At 40.2% G+C, this 19,796-nt stretch overlaps 1 protein-coding gene across 1 annotated transcript in view; it reads left to right on the top strand.

The window, feature by feature from the left end:
- The window catches only part of LOC126427231 (basement membrane-specific heparan sulfate proteoglycan core protein), a 792,772-nt gene extending 773,327 nt beyond the window's left edge, over positions 1–19,445 (top strand). The window contains exons 81-83 of the mRNA XM_050089468.1: positions 7,012–7,162; positions 12,303–12,774; positions 17,885–19,445. Coding sequence (XP_049945425.1) covers positions 7,012–7,162; positions 12,303–12,774; positions 17,885–17,893 — 632 coding nt within the window. The 3' untranslated portion in view covers positions 17,894–19,445. The remainder of the gene's footprint in view (positions 1–7,011; positions 7,163–12,302; positions 12,775–17,884) is intronic.
- The last annotated feature ends 351 nt before the right edge of the window (positions 19,446–19,796 follow it).

The following is a 19,796-nucleotide window of genomic DNA, read 5'->3' as shown; positions in this document are numbered from 1 at the left end:
GATGAAGGGGTCTTCAAAGATGGACAGACAGATGGACAACGAAGAGATACTAAAAGTGTTCTGTTTTTACCGATTGAGATACAGAATTGTAGGAGACCTTTGCGGATAACCTTGCAGGCCAAAGGTACAGAATCATCGTCAGCCAGATAAACCTCCTTCACAGAATATCAGAGAAATCAGGCCTGCCAGTTTCGACATCCTAAATAGAATGAATGACGTTTATCGTAGGTGCCTCCAAATCATTGAACACAGATTTTGGAAAACTTGACAAAGTTAAAAAATCTAAATGCCTCAGAGAAATCATTCAAACTCAGCTGCTCTATCCTGTAGAGCTGGCCAGAGTCAGCACAAGGAGGTGATTGTACACACATCAAATAAAGTTTTGCATCACCCGGGTTCCCAGAACTCCTGAAGATAGACGTTGACTGTGGATATTGTATCACAGACACAGTCCCTTTGACTGTTCAGAGATGTCATTAAACCCACCCAAAGATGTAAACAACCGTGTGTGAGCAGCGCCTATTAGACAGAAGAGGTCTGACAGCCGATCAGTTTCAGTCATTCTACCATGAAGGAGGTATACAGGTCGTGTTGTCTGTCTGTGCCTAGACAGTCAATACCCAGTTCGATCACATCCAAATTGTTACTTTGTGCCAGGAAGGACTCTCAACGAGGGAAGTGCCCAGGAGTCTCCGAGTGAACCAAAGCGATGTTGTTTGGACACGGAGGAGATACAGAGGGACAGGAACTGTCGATGGCATGCCTCTCTCAGGCCACCCAGGGGCTACTACTGCAATGGATGACTGCTACCTACAGATTATGGCTCAGAGCCACCCTGACAGCAACACTACCATGTTGAGTAATGCTTTTCGTGCAGCCACAGGACGTCATGTTACAACTAAAACTGTGCGCAGTAGGCTGCATGATGTGCAACTTCACTCCCGACGTCTGTGGCGAGGTCCATCTTTGCAACCACGACACCGTGCAGCGCGGTACAGATGGGTCCAACAACATGCCGAATGGGCCGCTCGGGACAAGCATTACGGTCTTTTCACCGAGAAGTGTCCCGTATGCCTTCAACCAGACAACTGTCGGAGACGTGTTTGGAGGCAACCCGGTCAGGCTGAACACTTTAGACACGCTGTCCAGCGAGTGCAGCAAGGTGGAGGTCCCCTGCTGTTGTGGGGTGGCATTATGTTGGACCGACATACACCACTCGTGGTCATGTAAGGTGCCTTAACGGCTGTAAGATACGTAAATGCCATCCTCCGACCGATTGCACAGCCATATCGGCAGCATATTGGTGAGGCATTCATCTTCGTGGATGACAACTTGTGCCCCCATCGTGCACATCTTGTGAATGACTTCCTTCAGGATAATGACATTGCTCGACTAGAGTGGCCGGCATGTTCTCCAGACATGAACCCTATCGATCATGCCGGGGCTAGATTGAAAAGGGCTGTTTATGGATGAAGTGACCCATCAAACACTCTTAAGGACCAATTTGAAAGAACAGTGCCTTGACGAACTTTTTGACAGTATGTCATGACGAATAGAGGCATGCACCAATGCAAGAGGACGTGTTACTGCCAGCAATCTGGCCCACCACCTCTGGAAGTCTCACTGTATGCTGGTACAACATGCAATGTGTCGTTTTCATGAGTAATAAAAAGGGCGGAATTGATGTTTCTGTTGATCTCTATTCCAATTTTCTGTAAAGGTTCTGGAACTCTCGGAACCTAGGTGATGCAAAACTTTTTTTTATGTGTGTATTTATTTCACTGGTCAACCATACAAGGAGTGAGCATCTTGGTGCTTGGGCATCTCAAGAATAGTACCACAATAACAGTTCAAAGAATAAACCATAGTAATCTTTTGCTACCACTCCATGACAAGCAGCATGGATTCTGTACACATCAGTTGTGTGAAACCTAACTTGCACTTTTTCACACTTGACATCCAGAAAGCTGTGGATGATAGCGGTCAAGTAAAAGTAGTATTTCTTTACTGTAGAAAAACATTGGACTCTGTGCCAGCATAGAAAAGTACGATCATATGGTGTATCGAGTTAAATTTGTGACTGAAATGGAGAGTTTTTGTTAGGTAGGATGCAGTATGTTCTCTTGGATGGAGACTCATTGGCAGATGTAGAAGTAACTTCAGACGTGCCACAGGGAAGTGTGTAGGGCACTTGCTGTTCATATGTGATATTGATAAATGGCAGACAATATTAACACTAACCTCAGATTTTTTGCATACACTGCTGTTATCTATATTATGTACACACAACAACAAAAATTTTGAATCCTCTTTATTTTGAAATTCATGGCACAGCTCTGTGGCATGCTTATATGTTCATTTTCAGCGTGTACACATCACGAAATCAAAAATACAAACATTTGCGCATAATAAAATCGTCTATTTCACACAGGGAGTTTTCACAGTGCCCCTAAGCAATGACAGTACATGGTGCAACGTCCTCTTAGATGCAGACTCGAATCCATCGTGACATAGCAGTGCAAAACTATGGAATAACTCGTCTCATAACTGGATGTAACAGTCTGTGGGAATATGAATGGAATGATCACATGGGCTGAGTCATGACAAGGCAAGTGGCAGACTGTGGTCCGTTGGTAGAATACAAGGGAAATGCAATCAATCTACAAAGGAGACTGTGTGCAGAACACTCGTGCATCCCATCCTAGAATATTGCTCAAGTGTGTGTAATCAGTATCAAATTGGGCTACCATGTATACAAAGAAAGGCAGCACGAATGGTCACTGGCTTGTTTGAAGAACAGGAGAGTGTGAAAAACACTGAACTAGCAGACACTATAAGTAGACACAAACTATACCAAGAAAGCCCATATAGTAAGTTCAAAGAATGAGTATTATGTGAGGAATATAGAGATATACTTCAGAACACTATGTATTGATTCCCATAATGACTGTGAAGATTAATCAGACTAATTACATTGCATTCAAAGGCATGTCTGTATATGACTGGAATGGGAGGAAACAGCAACATGTACTCTCCCCAAACTTCACACTTTTTCCGCCAGGGCTCTAGAAATATGGAAATTGCATGGGGAGAGTTCGGGACTGTATGTAGAATGTTTGTCACGAAATTTTAACCCTGATGCCAGTAGGAATCAAAATTATTAATATTGTGTAGGTCGACAAAGCGCTATTTTTAAACTATGGAAACTTGGCGCCACACACTCTGAGGGGCCGTGGGATTGCCCTGTTGCCGTTTGTCGGTTGACAGCAGCACTACGGTTGTCGGTTCACACATACGAACTTCCCTCACCTCGTCACTGCCTGAATGTGACACGCACATGTGTTGAATAGGTTTGTCTCCACCTCACGTCAGAGGCATTCATATGTAAGCTTTGCTTCGGCCCATGCGCGCGCGCGCCCACACACACACACACACACACACACACACACACACGTACATACGTACGTATGCACGTACATACATCACCTGCGATTTGGTCATACAGTAAGCCTGGTGGCACAGTATCCGTTTGAAGAGCAACAAGGTATCTGGCAGGCAAAGCGTTCGTGGTCATGCATTGTCCAGAGCATCTGGCAACAGGGCAATCCCACGGCCAATCGGAGCGCATGGCGACAAGTTTCCATGGTTTAAAAATCGTGCGCTGTCAACTTGCACAACATTAGTAATTTTGGTTCCTACTGCATCAGCTATCCAGGGTTAAAATTTCGTGACACAATTTTTCTCCAGCCTGTATATTATGGTAATGAAATTCATCAGTTATTAAAAAAAATCACATATGTGTAGCATTAAATAAAAACTCGTCGAAAAATTGAAATTGGTACTCGGGTACATGGAAAACGAGCTATTTTGTGACATGCTACTACCACAGATTATATGACAGAACACATGTTTCTTGAGAGATCTTTGGATTGTGCTCACTCAGAAAAAAGCAAAAATGCTAAATTAAGCAACAAACAGTCAATGACTGTGAGAGGTGTCAGAATCTAACATGTGGTGGTGTGTGTTTCCTTTCTGTAGCCAGTGGCAGTGCAGCATACTCAGGTGATGCGAGCGCAATGACGTCAGATGTGTTGCTTGTAATCTTTTCCTTATTTATTGTGCCGAGTGGTCAAAGTGGAGCATTTTGCAGTATTGCCAATTTGCTGTAGTGTAATTACAGCAGGTTTCATGAAAGTACGTACAAACACACACACACAAGTTTTCGTGTAGTACTTATTTATACCAACGAAAATGAAATAAAGTTAAGCCTACTGTGATTTCAGTGTCTCTATCCCAGCAATCTGTTACTTTTATAACACTGTGTTTGCCATCAGAACAACCATTGAGGACTGAAAAAACACTGACAAGCCATCACACAATTGTTTAGCGAACACACCCTGTTAATTGTGCTGCCCAACTTAGCAAATGGAGTAGCCTGTGTTGGCTGCAGTCAATAGAGGCACAATACGTTCTGCCTTCTGTCAACAGGCTTTGAGCAAAACCACTGTATGTGAAATTGATGTGCAGTAGTGAGGTCGTAAGAGGTATAATTATAAAATTAAACCTAAGTGGAAGCTGCAGTCACTCCATTTGCTATATACACCAATCACATCAGCCGTACTTTGGAAAAAAGCCACCAAGTAAGCTGGCAGTTTATCACTCTGTATGCTAGAAACCACTGCATTAGCGTGACGTCACCATGCTATACAGGTATTAGCTGCAGGTGGAAAACAAACATCTGAGATGTTGTAATCCAGCAGTTTTCATTGTATTTCACAGTTTTCAGTTTATTGCGTTTTGTAGTCTATAAATTTGTGCTATTTTTGAGGTGAATGTAAAATGAAAGAACCCTCAAAACGGTGTTTTAAGGTATAATTTGTGGCAGTAGTGTGTTGGGAAATGACTCAGTTACCTCCTACAGCATTAGCAAAAATAGTAGATCTATTATATGATATAAAATTTTGAAATTTCTTTTGTTTGCCACAGATTTACGATTTTGTGATTTGGTTATGTCATTTGACATTATGAGTGTTGGTAAAATTTGTACCTAGGAGGAGGAGAATGAAGTTCCCACACCGACTTTGATTTATAGCTTTTGTGCCTGTTTGTACTTTATAATCCAGTAGTTTAGGAGTTTCAAATGTTTTGTAGGCTAAGGTATATAAACTTGTTACGTAGTGTGCGAAACAAAGTGGATTAGTGTGGTGTGGTGGCCGCACTGGCTGTTGGGCGACGTTACTAGTCGTAAGTCAATTAGAACACACTAGCTGGAAATGGCAGACAGTTCCTCGATTCTGACTGAGCATATTCTTTGAGACACAATGTTTGAATTTAAAAGGTTTACGATCAATATTGTTGCCGAGTACAGTTCATCAGAAATACGTGCAAAAAGACGTATCATAATTGTGCGGTGCAGCTAAACTTTTGCAAGTTGTGTCGGCAACGCCGATCGTACGTTTTGCCGCATTTTCCCCACTCGTCTCCCCTCTCTGCAATGCCCTAAAATATTCCCTTCACAAAAAAGTAAAATCGGAGTTCCACTGTACTTATATTTCAGAATGGCTACAGTTGTCCCAGGCTGACACGTTTCTTCAAGATCTGTAATTAGATGGTCCGAGTCTTCATCTCATAATGACTGAGAACACTACTACCATTTTAATATCACCGATTTATCACCAGTTCTTTGTTTCAACACCAGTAATAATTGACATCACTTTCAAATACAATTCCATATAAATTGGCTATTAACCTCGCAGTTTGAGATAGTAACCAATAACTTTGGAGCAGTTAATAGTTTCTTTACCAAACCAAGTTCTAACTAACCATGTGCATTAAAGGTACAAATAACAGCTCCAAAGGTTCCGCAAGTCAAAGATACGTACCTGAGTATTTTCAGTTGAATAAATATTCCCCGTGTTTTTGACAACATCAAAGAAATTCAGATTTCATGTAATAGTTTGTTACATTATAGCATATTTTTATTTTATACAGTGTCATTCTGTTTATTTTGCTTTAAATTTATCATAATAAATATCAGGATGACCAGCTTTTTGGAGTCAACTTATTTTTTATGTACATCAGACTAAAGTGTTTTTATAATTTATGAAATGAGTACTAAAATAGCAAACCAGGACAAAAGTAGTGAAAGTGTGGTTTCTGAGCAAATCATTGAAGATTGCAAGAATCCGACCAAAAGTGGTATCTGACAATTCGTGTACAAGGAATCCCATATCGAATGATTTAGTTTACAGTAATGAAATAGCCTGTGGTTGTTACAGTAGGCAGTGGCAAACACATTTCCCTGAAGAAATTGACCGTGTTGTCTCACAGTAGGGTTGCCGTATTAACAGTTGCGTCAGTTATTGTTGAAATAGAAACAATTTGCTTACTTTTTTCTATCTGTCTCATTTTCATTTGATTGCCTCCTATATTTAGGAATTCAAGGATTGGCACACAGTAGTAGTCACACCACCTCACATCAGATTTTGTGAAGTAAATTCATTCCTTTATAAAGTGTAAGCATTAAAAAACTGTTCTTTTTCCAAAAGAAATGACAGGTATGTTTGACATGAGACATATTCCAATGGTATTATTATTATTATTATTGTTATTTCAGTGTGTAATTACGTATCTTAAGATGACCATAAGCTTACAATCATCACAGTTGTTGCGTTCTTTGTTTGCACTAGGTGTCTTCATCAGTGCAGTGCTTCTAGCACAACAGTCATGGAATCTCAAGTTTTGAACATTATTTTGTACTTTACCAGCATTTTAGCCAATAAGTCAACAATATAGAGATATTTTACAAGGAGAGATTACCTTATTTTGACAATTACATCCTCATTTATTTCCATAATTGTAATTTCTGCCAGTAAAATATTCTCCAGTCATGAATTCTTTTGTGCCAGCTGCACCACACTTAACAGTGCAATTTCTGACTGCTGAGTGTTTTTAGCTTGCCAGCTACTTCCATAGGCAGTAGGCAAGTGCTAAAGGTTCCTCATTTTGCAGGCGGCCTCCCCAACCCGTCGCTGATGACGGACGGTCGCTACCTGTCCGGACTGACGGGCTGCGTGCACGCCATCTATATTGACGAGGACACGGCGCCGCTCTACCTGCGGGAGCTGGCCATTGGCGGCAGGAACGTTCGATCCTGTGACTCGTGAGTATCTGGAAAAGTGGCCACTGGTTTTGTACTACTGTCACTTGACTCTGGGGTAGTGGAGGGGCTGGATTTTCCTGTAGCATGTTCTGGGATTATGCTGCCATCAAATGCACGAGCTTAAAAGTTTAGAAAATAAGGGAACTAAATTGATATAACACTTAGAGGTTATAAACATACACACAAAACTGGAACTGCTAGACTGTTTGGCAACTCAATTATTCTTGTATCGAGTCTTGTACAATGCCTTTGTGTTTGATATTAATTTGTATGACATTCAGTAGTGATGAATGTTTGATTATAAGAACAACATTAAAATTGAAGTCAACTTGAAAGCCATCGTACACTTTCCTAGTCAAAAACAATGCACCAGTTACAATCACAGTCCAAATCCTTTTTGCTCTATAAGAGTTGATACTGGCACCCGATCAGAAAGACTGCCATCGCATAGCAGATTGACCATTTTCAGACAACTCCTTCAATAAGAACTCGTGTCCAGTTGTGTAACATTTTTTAAATTATTAAATATTAATTGGAATAACTTTCTGAAACTGCATTCAGTCACAGTGCTTAGGTGTGCATAGGCAAAGAAGCCTAAAAAGATTGAAAAGAATGGTAACTAATTGTCGGGGGGTGGTGGTAGCTTTATAAATGATAAAGCATTTGAAATGCTGATTTCTTTTGGTAAAACACATTTACCAGTAGAATGTTGCACAGAGGAAATCGTAATATTTGTTTAAAAAGTAAATCTCGATATGATGCTTCCTGTAGTTTCTGTGATTTTATCCCATTTTCTCAAAATCCAGAACCAATCAGCACTTCCCTATTATACTAGAATCAGGTTGATGATACAGTTCTATGAGCAGGCACATGGCTCTGAAAAGGCTGTGGTCTTTCTGGATGCTAGGAGATAATTTTAAAGAGTCAGCAACAGTATTCCTGTTGCCTTCTTACCGTGATTTGGATCTGATTTTAGTTATGGTTGCTGAAATGCAGTCTGATCATCAAGGCACACATATTTTGAGAGTGTATGAATATTGAAACTTCCTGGCAGATTAAAACTGTGTGCCCGACCGAGACTCGAACTCGGGACCTTTGCCTTTCGCGGGCAAGTGCTCTACCAACTGAGCTACCGAAGCACGACTCACGACCGGTACTCACAGCTTTACTTCTGCCAGTACCCCGTCTCCTACCTTCCAAACTTTACAGAAGCTCTCCTGCGAACCTTGCAGAACTAGCACTCCTGAAAGAAAGGATATTGCGGAGACATGGCTTAGCCACAGCCTGCGGGATGTTTCCACAATGAGATTTTCAGTCTGCACCGGAGTGTGCGCTGATATGAAACTCGGTCGGGCACACAGTTTTAATCTGCCAGGAAGTTTCATATCAGCGCACACTCCGCTGCAGAGTGAAAATCTCATTCTGGAAACATTCCCCAGGCTGTGGCTAAGCCGTGTCTCCGCAATATCCTTTCTTTCAGGAGTGCTAGTTCTGCAAGGTTCACAGGAGAGCTTCTGTAAAGTTTGGAAGGTAGGAGACGAGGTACTGGCAGAAGTAAAGCTGTGATACCGTGCGTGAGTCGTGCTTCGGTAGTTCAGTTGGTAGAGCACTTGCCCGCGAAAGGCAAAGGTCCCGAGTTCGAGTCTCGGTCGGGCACACAGTTTTAACCTGCCAGGAAGTTTCATATCAGCGCACACTCCGCTGCAGAGTGAAAATCTCATTCTGTATGAATATTGTTAAAATGAGACTGAATATTTTCAATTAAATTGTATCATATTTTTTGCAAGACACTTTCATTTGTACGAGATGGGACCAAAATGAAACCAGAATTTGTTATGAAGTAAATATTTGTTTATTATTTTATACAAGATGAAGCCTTTCAGAGTACTTGTCTAAACATGCATACTGTGATTTTTCTGGTCCGGAAGGTCTTGCCAAGTCACATCTTTTATTGCCTCCATTTTTTCCCTAATGCATTAAACATCTACAAAAACATGTGCATCATAGTAGTTCTTTCAATCAGGAAATGTTGATTAACTGGTGCCATTTAGTAAGGTAGATAATTCGATTTATGGTATGTCATTTCTGCCACACTGCCAGACTTGCACTGAGCCGGGCAACACGGACATGCTGAAATCACTCTGCAGTCACTACTCGTCTGCTCACCAGACACCGTCATACGAATGGCCATCGTAGTTAAGGTCACTGGTAGTAAAAAGCAAGGTATCTGTATTCGAGCACAACACTTTCATTTGTACGAGATGGGACCAAAATGAAACCAGGCGTCAAATGTTCATTTGTCCCAACATATTCTTCTTCGTATGTTGCTTTAAGCATTACTACTGTCTCTTTACATTTTACCTGACTGGTAACAAACTTCTACAAAGTCACATTGCTTCCATTTTTGCAGCACCATAAGTATCAGTGTTTTGTTATATGCTTCCCAAACAGTAGTCAACATGATAACACAGTTTCATGTGATGAGTAAACATTGACACACAAAAGCAGAACATAAAAGGCGTCAACTGACTATGCGCCCACTACGATGTTGCTACCCGTCGATGAAGCGTCCTTATATGTACACCTACGTGTCCACATACTCTACAAGCCACAGTTCAGCAGATGGTAGAGGGCACTTCTTACCAATGTAGGTAGGTTTCTGTCCAATCCCATACACATAATAAGTAAGGAAAAAAGTGCCTTAATGTATCTCATCTCCTTCTCGTAGTCCCCCTACAAGATATAGGTCGGTGGCAGTGTAACTGTCACATAATGTTTCTCAATTATCAGTTTACTAAATTTCCCCGACAGGTTTCAGGAGATCAAGATCACCTTTTTCCTGAAGATTCCCATTTAAGTTCCCCTAATGTCCGTTACACTTTCATGTAAACTATACAAACCTGTTATAGTCCTAGCAGTGCATATCTGAATTCTTTTTTGTTGTCAGTTGTTGATGTGTTATGCCTATTGGCTTTCATCTCGGGACTGTTGGCCGACATTTATTTCGTATTTTTCTTATTTTTACTAGTACGAACCACAGCCAGATGTATGTCCCTGTCGCACCTACATATTAGGGCCTTTACCTGATCGTGAAGACTGTGGTTCTCCCTTGTTACCTGAAGTGGCCATTTGCTGCAGCACGAGAATCCGAGATCTGTTTGCATCGAAGCTTTCTTCTTTCTTGCTAAAGCTATTGCCACACTTGTGAATTTCAATGGTTTCCCTGGACAAATCGACATGGTAGCTGTTTTCTCTACAGTGAGGACCTGCTTATTATTGATTTTAATTCCGTGGTCGGTTTTGAGTAGTGTGTACTCTGCCGTGACCAGTTCCTCCAACAATAACACTATGTTCAGTGAACCTGATATTGATGGATTGTCCGGTTATACCGACATAGACTTTTCCACAAGTATACAGTACGAGTATCTTCCTGGTATCAGTGGGTCCCATTTGTTCTTCTTAGATCTTGGACACACTTTGATCTGTTTGGTCATTTTGTGTATAATCTTTACACTGCATTTGCACAATATTGACTCTGTCCGTACTGTGGACTTGTATGGCTGAAAGGCTGTACCCAAAATTTAACTTGTACAACTGGCAAAGTAACCGTTACTCCTCGGGACACATTCCAGGTGTCGAATCCCGCATTGACTTGCTGTAGCCTACATTTGTCATTCACACGTTATGATCACGTTAATTATACTTCTTTTCTGGCTCGGGTGATGACTTGAAATTTTCGTGTGGGTATCATCTGGTGTGTGTCGGTTTTTTATACGTGCTATGGCCCAAATTCTCACCGTTCCTTTTACTCATCACACCTAGAAGGGGTGCTGTTGATACTTTTCTATCTCCATAGTAAACTTCACCTTGGCACAGAGACTGTTCAGATGTCTGTAAATGTCACTGAGCTCTTTCTCCCCACGGCTTCACATGGTGAAGGTGTTACAATGTACCTGTACTGTGCTTGACATTTATTAGGTGCCAAGTCCAGTTGTGGTAATACTCTTGAATTGGTCACATTACTGTCTTGTATGCGATTATCTTTCAAGATGCACTGCACTTTACAAAACCCTCCCAAAAAATCCAAGTCTCCATTTACCTTTGTTAATACCGACTTCATGTGATTGTCCCATGTTGTTCATTTCTAACTATTACCCCCAGGAACTTACACGATGTGACTTGTTCGAGATGTTCAGCACCAGTCTTGCTATCCAGTACGGCTGTATTCATCGTCTTTTGTTACGGGTATTATATTTATCCACATTTCTGGTTTACTTTGGGTCCCCCTCTTCCATCCACAACACAGGGTACTGCCCAGCAACACCGAACCTGTTAGCTGTGGCTGTATCCCAGAAATCATTTCAGTCACTAACACGTATTTTCTTTTTCTCTTTTTCCGTGCTGCGAAACGGGCACACATCTCTGAATCGTAACGTATTCTGCATGCGTGTGTGGTATATTGTATTGTTTTCTTTGTCTGTTGACTGTACTTTTATAACTACTGATTTAATAATATCTTTGTTCCAATTGTGTGCATGTGTTTAAAATGCTGATTATATACTGTACATTTCTTTGCATCCGTTGTGTGTCTCACTAACTACATACACTGTATGTGGGCTTCTGACTTGGTCAATTACTGTTTTAAACTGATTTGCAAACATTGTACGCTTTTCAAACATAACTGTTCTCCAATAATTACAAAAACACTCTTAATAACTGCTTCCACAATATCTCTTATCACAAACTATTTATATTCTATATTTGCTGCACATTTGGAATGCCTCTCTAAATGTCCACAATAAAATGCTGCTTTATTTTAATACAAACATTTCTTTCCTATGTCCATACTTATGTAATGTGCACGTTGTGCATGGAACTGTGACTTGTTAAAACCTCTGAAATATTTTTTGAATGTCTTTTACAATGGCCCCTGTTAATTCAATTGACGGTCTATCTTATGTGCAACTGCTGTTTTGAATTGTACTATTCGTGATGGATCGACCTTTAAATTATATTTATTTCCTGTACCTGTAACTGGCTACATTTTTTTATAACATATTTACTGTCATAATATTTCAAACGGCTTATTTTTTTTTCCCACTGTAACGTACAAACGTATTACTCTGAACCGAACCGGCAGTCGCTGGGTTCCGTCCTCACTCGTTCTCACCGAGGAATCTAATGCTGGGGTTGCCGAAGGGAATGATAATTTCTACGGCGACAACAGCGACAATGGACAGGTCGACCTCATTTCTGTGGAAAATGACGACACGAGTGTAAACGGTCCATACAGTGGCGGGAGCGTCCCCGCCCATTACGAAACCGGCGACGAGACGGAGATCGTCGATCGGCACGAAGTCACCCACCGCCACAGATTCGAGGAACTCGAGACGGAGGACCCAGTGGTGCTGTGGCAGCCACACGCTTACCCCGAGCCGACGGCGTCAGACCTGCGCACTCTGGCGCCCTCGTCGTCCGTGCACCACTACCCCCGCCAGGTCTCGCCCCCCGTCGTCCGCGCGGGTCACGACTTCCTCTGGGCCGGCCGTGCTGGTGGCGGCATTCGCCACTGCAGTGGTAGCCGCACTGCGGATGCACTAGCGGCATGCGAGGTCTCTGCAGCTGTCGGTCGTATTACACTACGCTATCGTCTCTCGGTATTTTTCCCTATGCGCGGGTAGTGCAAGTAGCACTCTGGTGACTTTTGCACAAAGGTGGCATGCGAAATGGTGCGTATTCGTCTGTTGCCACCAGAAACGTACGGTGTTTGTTACACATTTTGTCCTCCATTCAGAAAGAGTGAGACAACGCTTCTCATCAGCCACAGCATACACAGGATGGTCAAATAATTGCTAAGAGGAAAAAAAATTGCATTGATGATCATTGATCATATTTATAAAAGTCAGGTATTGCAGCTACTTTTGCTAATACGTGAATATATTTTCTTTCATTGCTGTTTCATTCTGCTCAGCAGAACTAATTAACCCATACAAAACGAAGCTGAAGTTGACAGTACATGTGGCTGCACCATTGGCAGGAGTGTGAACACCTTTCTGATACTGCATCATGTTCTGCCTTCAGAAATGGAAAACAATTGTGCTGTTTCTTCTTATGCACACTTATCCATTCTACCTGAGATAACAGAATCAGTTCGTCTTGCTGTCCTAAGTAAATTTTTGAAATTTTTTCAAATGATTTCTCGCAATGTCTGTGTGAGTTATCTTTCTTCTGCCAGATTTCCCCCCCCCCCCCCCCCCCCCCCCCCCCCCCCACCATTTTGAGGAAATGCTATTTCCAGAAAAATCTTTATCAGCATTAATTTCTCCTTCTAAAATACTGCAGAAGACAAAGCAGAAATAAGTGAAGCATGTAGTCTTATTTGAACACCATCTGTGTTTTGCCCACTGTGTAATCTGGCACCTCAGCTTCATTAGCTCATTTGCACTCTCATAACTAATATGAGCGTGTGAAATTGTTTCCTCCTGTGGTGTTGTGGCGACAAGAATTCTTTGTCGAGCTGTGTGGAAATGCAATACTTTCCGAGCAAGGACCAAAACATTGGCCGAAGGACCGAGTTATGTAGTACTGTTTGGGACATATCAAGTAATCTATGACAATAATATTGGTATTACATACTGTTGTAAATATTTACGTAAATATTAAATATACACCTGACTGTTTTACACCAATTTTGTTATACTGCCACGTATCTAGCAGAATGATCAATAAAACAGTGGTTGTGCGCATCGTATACAAGAACTGTTGTGTGTTACATATGATGTAACAATCCTTCGTACTATGAGAGAAAAAAATTTAAAAAAAAAATCATTTCTTATAGCACACTGCGAGTATTCAGCACATTTGTGTCAAATACGTAACATTCGTAATAGTGTCACTTGTTCCGCAAATGTTTGGAAACATAACAAAAATTTGTAAAGTTCTAAGGAATCTCGCAGATCTGCTACGTGCACAAACATTTTTGGACCAGTTACGTGATGCACTATATCGTCCATTGCACAGAATAGTCCAAAACTTTTACCCCTCGGTCAGCAGGAGAATGTGATCTGGTTTAAACTCTTTATAACAGAATGCATGTACTGTGTTCTTGCATTTGTAACATACTTTTTAGATTTGTTTTGATAGCTTTTGATACATTTTGCAAAATATTAAACATTTATCTCTCCCTTCCTGTGCTCTCACTGTGGAATAAAAAAACTTGTGAGGTAACAACTAACTTATTAACCAAAATCTGTACACATGTACACATAAGACATTAAAGTACAATTTCAATTTTGTGAAGATTATGGCATGTTGAAAATTTAATATTAAGAATTACCACTGTGACATTCAGTACTAGTAATTATGTCTTTTATTTCCTGTAGTTGTATTTGTTGTTGGCTTCACATTTCACATTTATTCTGTCTTGTACTTTCTTTTGTACCCTGAAAACACTATCTTCAAGAAACTAGAGAATTACAGTTGTCTGGCTTTATGCGGGCTAAACTCAACTTGGATTTACTAAAAAAAAAGTCTTCACAGAAAAGTTCTGGCAAGAGGCCAGGTTAAAGTCCTGGCAAGAGCCAGTTTAATTGGCATTGTCAAGATTTTAAATTTATATAATAAATGAATTATTATCTCAATAACAAAAAATTTGTGTCAGTTACTGAAGTCATCTGCAAAAGATTTTTTTAAATTAATTACTTTTTATCTCAACAAAAGAGGAAAAAATAGTGTCAGTTACTGAAGTTTATCTGCAGAAGACAACATTTCTCTACGTAGTAGTACCTTACTTCTTTCCACACAGATGATACATTTAACTTCCATTGTACTTCCCTGTATATGAGCATTTGATCAGAGTAGATATTGAGTTTAGAGGAATATAGTAAAAGATGTGGATGTATAATAAGGGAAGACTGTGCTGCAGCCTTAAACTACACATTGCTTTGAAGCTAGACAAAACATTAGCAGACAATTGCTGCACGTTCTTAATTTTTGTCGTGTTCTAAATAGTAAATGTTACAGTGCTACTGTGAGTAATACAGCATTAGGAAGACATTTTCTGGTCTTACGTGCCTATTTGATCCAGTAATATGGAGCATTTCGCCTTGTTAGTGTAACTTTCTTTTTATTATACATTCCCAATTACTGAGAAGAGAAGCATGTGATATGAAAAGGGTGCTTTCATAATCCAGCATTTTTCTTAATACAGAGTGAGAAAACATATTCGGTAAATGTCATCTTACCAAACGTGCTGTGAACATATTTCGCCATGTTTGGGTGGTTTCCAATCTTCCCTTCACACAGCATGCACAATGTAGATTTTCAAGTTGGACTTACAGGAAATCTAAAGTTCAATGACAGAAATAAATACACTGCAGTAGAAGTCACCAGCACAACTACAGTTCATGTATATAAAGAAAATCAGTGGAATCAGTCCACTTACAGATAAAATACGAGGGTTATTCCAAAAGTAAGGTCCGATTGATTGCCAAATTGAAACCACAGTGAACATCAGAAATGTTTTACTTGTAACAATTAGCTACACCTTTCAGCTACTTCTCTACGTAGTCGCCGTTCTGACTTAGACTTTTGTCATAGCGTTGTACCAACTTTTCAATAGCCTCATCATAGAAGGCAGCCGCCAGCGCTTTCCGCCAATTCTCCACGCTGGCCTACACCTCGTTGTCTGTGTCAAAATGTTGTCTTCAAAGACAGCGGTTCATGTGACCAGAGATGCAGGAGCATCTTCATTGCCCCTGCAGAATGCGGCTGAGAATTGTCGTGAAGACGAAACAGCACGACAGTTATGTAATGTTGGCTGCATAGCTTCAGGCGAAATTTCTCACCAGGCCCTCGTACTTGGCGGCAGACACTATTTTCTAGACATCTTTACGCACTCACTGCGAGCTCAGAAATGAGAAGAGCGACGTGATGCTAACTGGGGTTATACTAGAGACACTACCCAACACATCTGTGCAAAGCTTTATCGGATTTTCATAGTCGTTTCCATTTCGCGACCGATCGGACCTTACTTTTGGAATAACCCTCGTATGATTTCTGTACACTTTGCACTACAAACAGAATGACTGGCTCACTGGTAAATAATGCAAGCAAGCATTTTGATGAAAATGCTTCCACCAGAAGCTAATGTATGACCACACTAACATGGCGAGCATTGGCTTCATTTTTTGTGATGTCATGGCAACGCCGTTTATTATACATCCACGGTAGAAGATCAATTATTTTTACACTGATAGTTCAGCACATTTGGTGCCTCATAAATCTTCTAGATTTTCTTCACGGTCATACTACTTATGTTTATTGCATTATTTAAAAAATTATAAAAGATCATACATGTCACAGTTGAGTTTAATTTTCACTTCATCCCATTTTCTTGTAGTTAAACACCTGTATTCCGATCAGCTCGGTTCACTACATTGAAGTGTATAAAGCTCATAACGTAGGTTGGTAACCCACGTACACTGAATAGCCTATCGAAATCTAGCAAAGTGGTTGTTCATAGTTAAAAACGAGTGCTCCATTGATATATATTCTTTAGTGATCGAGTGAAAATCACAAACTTGTAAGGTATCCGCTTTAGGTGAACATGCTTTAGAAAAAGGACACTGATCAAATTTGACAAAACATCCACCATGGCTTGCCCAAATGGCTTCTGGAATTGTGTAATTAAAGAAGCCATTGAAATAAAAACCATAAATAGACGATGGCCTGCAGCTAAGCACGGTACGGGAACCAACGATGGCGTGGTCGAAGTGGGCGTGTCGAACACTGAGTCACTGCATGTGATGCCGCAGGCACCAGTGACGTCACAGCTGGAAGCTAGTGTATGGAAGGGGCGTACCAGCAGCCTGCTGGCAGTCATCTCACTTGACAATGGCCAAGGAGTACGTGGTTGAAAGCTTGTGATTTTAATTACTTGGCGTGGTTAGAAACCTGAGAACTTTTTATTCAATGTGGTGACTTTGCTCAACATAGTAACTGTGTTCTTCTTCTGTTAGCTGCTACCTAATTGACATAGATGTTTGTGTATTGAATGATGGGTGACAATTGACTAGCACAATGTGCAGTGCCTGTTTAAAGATACACACAGCACAGAGAAAGTAATAATATTTACACACATTAGGCAGTAAAGTAAATTTCTCTATGCACAAATTTTATCCTGATAAATTTGTTTAAATAATGGTCCTGTTTACGAACCGGAAGTTTTGGCGCATACCTAAATATTAAAAGCTCATCACAAATTTTCTGGAAAGTTGAAGTTTTCAAATTTGAATATTTCATGAACCAACATGTTAGTTCAGTAAAATCGTCCCTTTTTGGCATCAGAAAAATTAGGGCTGCCAGACAATCTCACTGAAATTTAACCAAGTTCAATGAAATACAACTTATGTAAGAATTTGAAGATTACATATATTCGAGCTGCATGTTTCATGTATGGAATACATTATCTAAAGAGTGGAATTATAGCCAGTTTCATTACCATGGCCTCACAGTATATCAGTTTGTTATCTGTCTGAATATAGCAACTTGTGTTCTGTATTTATATACTCAACATTTACCTTTCAAACAAATTAGGTGGTGTAGCTAATTGTACAGTATTTTAATATTTAGTAATATTTCATTACAATTTTCTCACGTGTTTTCTCACCCCACCCCACTCCTCATTCCCTGACCTCTCTCCACTTTAACTTTTGCCGACAGTGGGTCTGAAATTGACAACGATCTGTTCGGACGGCGACAGAGACGACTCACAGCCGGCCACCGCCGAGGCAAGGGCAGGCGGCAGTCGGGGAGGAAAGCGTGAAGAAACTGCGGCAAATTGAGAAGGAGATTAATGCAATGATTCTTTTTTGTGTTCACTAATGTGTACGAGTGTGTGGATGCAGTGTGGTGCCTTTGACTACCAGGAAATTGTCATATTTCTGCCAGAGTGCTTCTAATGTACGACAGTTGTAGTGGCGAGTTGCAGCATCTCTGTGTGTTCGTGTATTATTTTAATTGTTCTCACTAATCAGTGGGGTTAATCCACGGTGCATCTCAATTTCTTTTTTTACCGTGCTGTCCCCGATGTTGAAACTGCCACTAGTTTATAACAATTGAGAATGGCGGTGTCAAATGCACCGTGCATGCCTGCATTTAAGATAATAACTGTTATTGTAAAAAGTAGGGCTGTGTTACTCTGATTTCATTTTCTTCTTAAGTGGCGGAATGTAAAAGGAAGTAGGGAGAGGAATGTAATTTTCCTTCTTCTTTTTTCCGACATAATTTTCTGTCCCCTTCCTCTTGTGTGCATTTGTGCGTGTGCGAGAGATAGGATATGTTTCTAGCGGACGAGGAAGTGTAACGTAAAACGTAGCTGGGAAAATACTGCACATTTCCGGTTTTGCATTCCTCTTGATACGTACCCATTTACTAGCTCAAAAGTACTGCTAGAAAATTCGTACAGGATTAACTTGCAATTACAAAAAAATTGCAAAAATTATAGCTATGACACATTTGTTACTTGCAGCATTTTTTTTATGCCAGTAGAATATCAGGAATGTGCAAACACTTTCCCAGTCGTTTTAAAAAAGTATTTTGCATTACTTCTCAGTTTTAACATTACTGAAAGCAGTAGTTTCTTCACGTTATTATTATTACTACTACTACTATTGTACTACTATTTTATTTTTATTATTATTATTATTATTTTTAATTTATTGCCACTGTCTCGATACTCTTTTATCTCGAGTTTGTAGTGTTCGTTTTTAACTCTGTGCGTATTACTCCTCTTTGTCCTGCCCGCACCACTAGAATACAACTTTATATTACTGTGTATAAAATGCGGCACTTTCCTCTTGAGGGGGAGGAGCCGTTAAATGAAACTGCCATTGTATTCTAGTGATAACTGAAACTGAAAGATGTTTTTTTCTGTGACTTATTATTATTATTTTGTAACTGAGTGTTTATACGGAACTGTGAGGAGATATGAGATGATTTGCTCTGTTTTGTTTTTTATGTATTTTTTTAAATGTTTGCTGCTATGTCCTTTGGTGCTACTAAACTTTTTGTGCCATAGTGTGCATCCCAAACCAGTGCAGATTTTTGTATATTAACTACTGTAGTAAGACACTGTCATTGCCTCGATGATGACTGTCAGTTTAAGATAATACTTAGCGTTTATTTGTGAAGGATGAGGAAGAAAAGGTGAAGTAAAGCATTATAATTTTACTGCCATAAAAGTAATAATAATAATAAATTATGTCTGTTTGTAAGAAAAAAATGTCATTTGCTATTTTTACCTTTCTTACCTGTCCTGTGAACACATCTGACAAATATTTTTTGCCTGCTACCAAACTGAATTCACCAAAAAAAACTGAGACACCAAGAGCGAGAGAAATGAAATTGATGGGGTAGTTTGAAATAAGATCACATTCTTATGTATATAGTTATAATTTCTGACAAGAAATTCACTGCTGCTTTGGACCCTTAGATGCATTGCCGTGTGAGATATTAGGAAAGATGCTCAAGTGAAAAAGAAATGACGTCTGTCAAGAAATAAGAACACAGGCTTCAATTAACAGTTTGCTGCATTAAAACTGGCGTCAAGAAATCACTGCCATTCTTGTCTTTA

Source organism: Schistocerca serialis, chromosome 11 (genome assembly GCF_023864345.2).
Source record: "Schistocerca serialis cubense isolate TAMUIC-IGC-003099 chromosome 11, iqSchSeri2.2, whole genome shotgun sequence".
NCBI classification, from domain to species: Eukaryota; Metazoa; Arthropoda; class Insecta; order Orthoptera; family Acrididae; genus Schistocerca; species Schistocerca serialis.
Note: the sequence above shows the minus strand (reverse complement) of the source record. Positions and strands in the feature narration are given on the sequence as shown.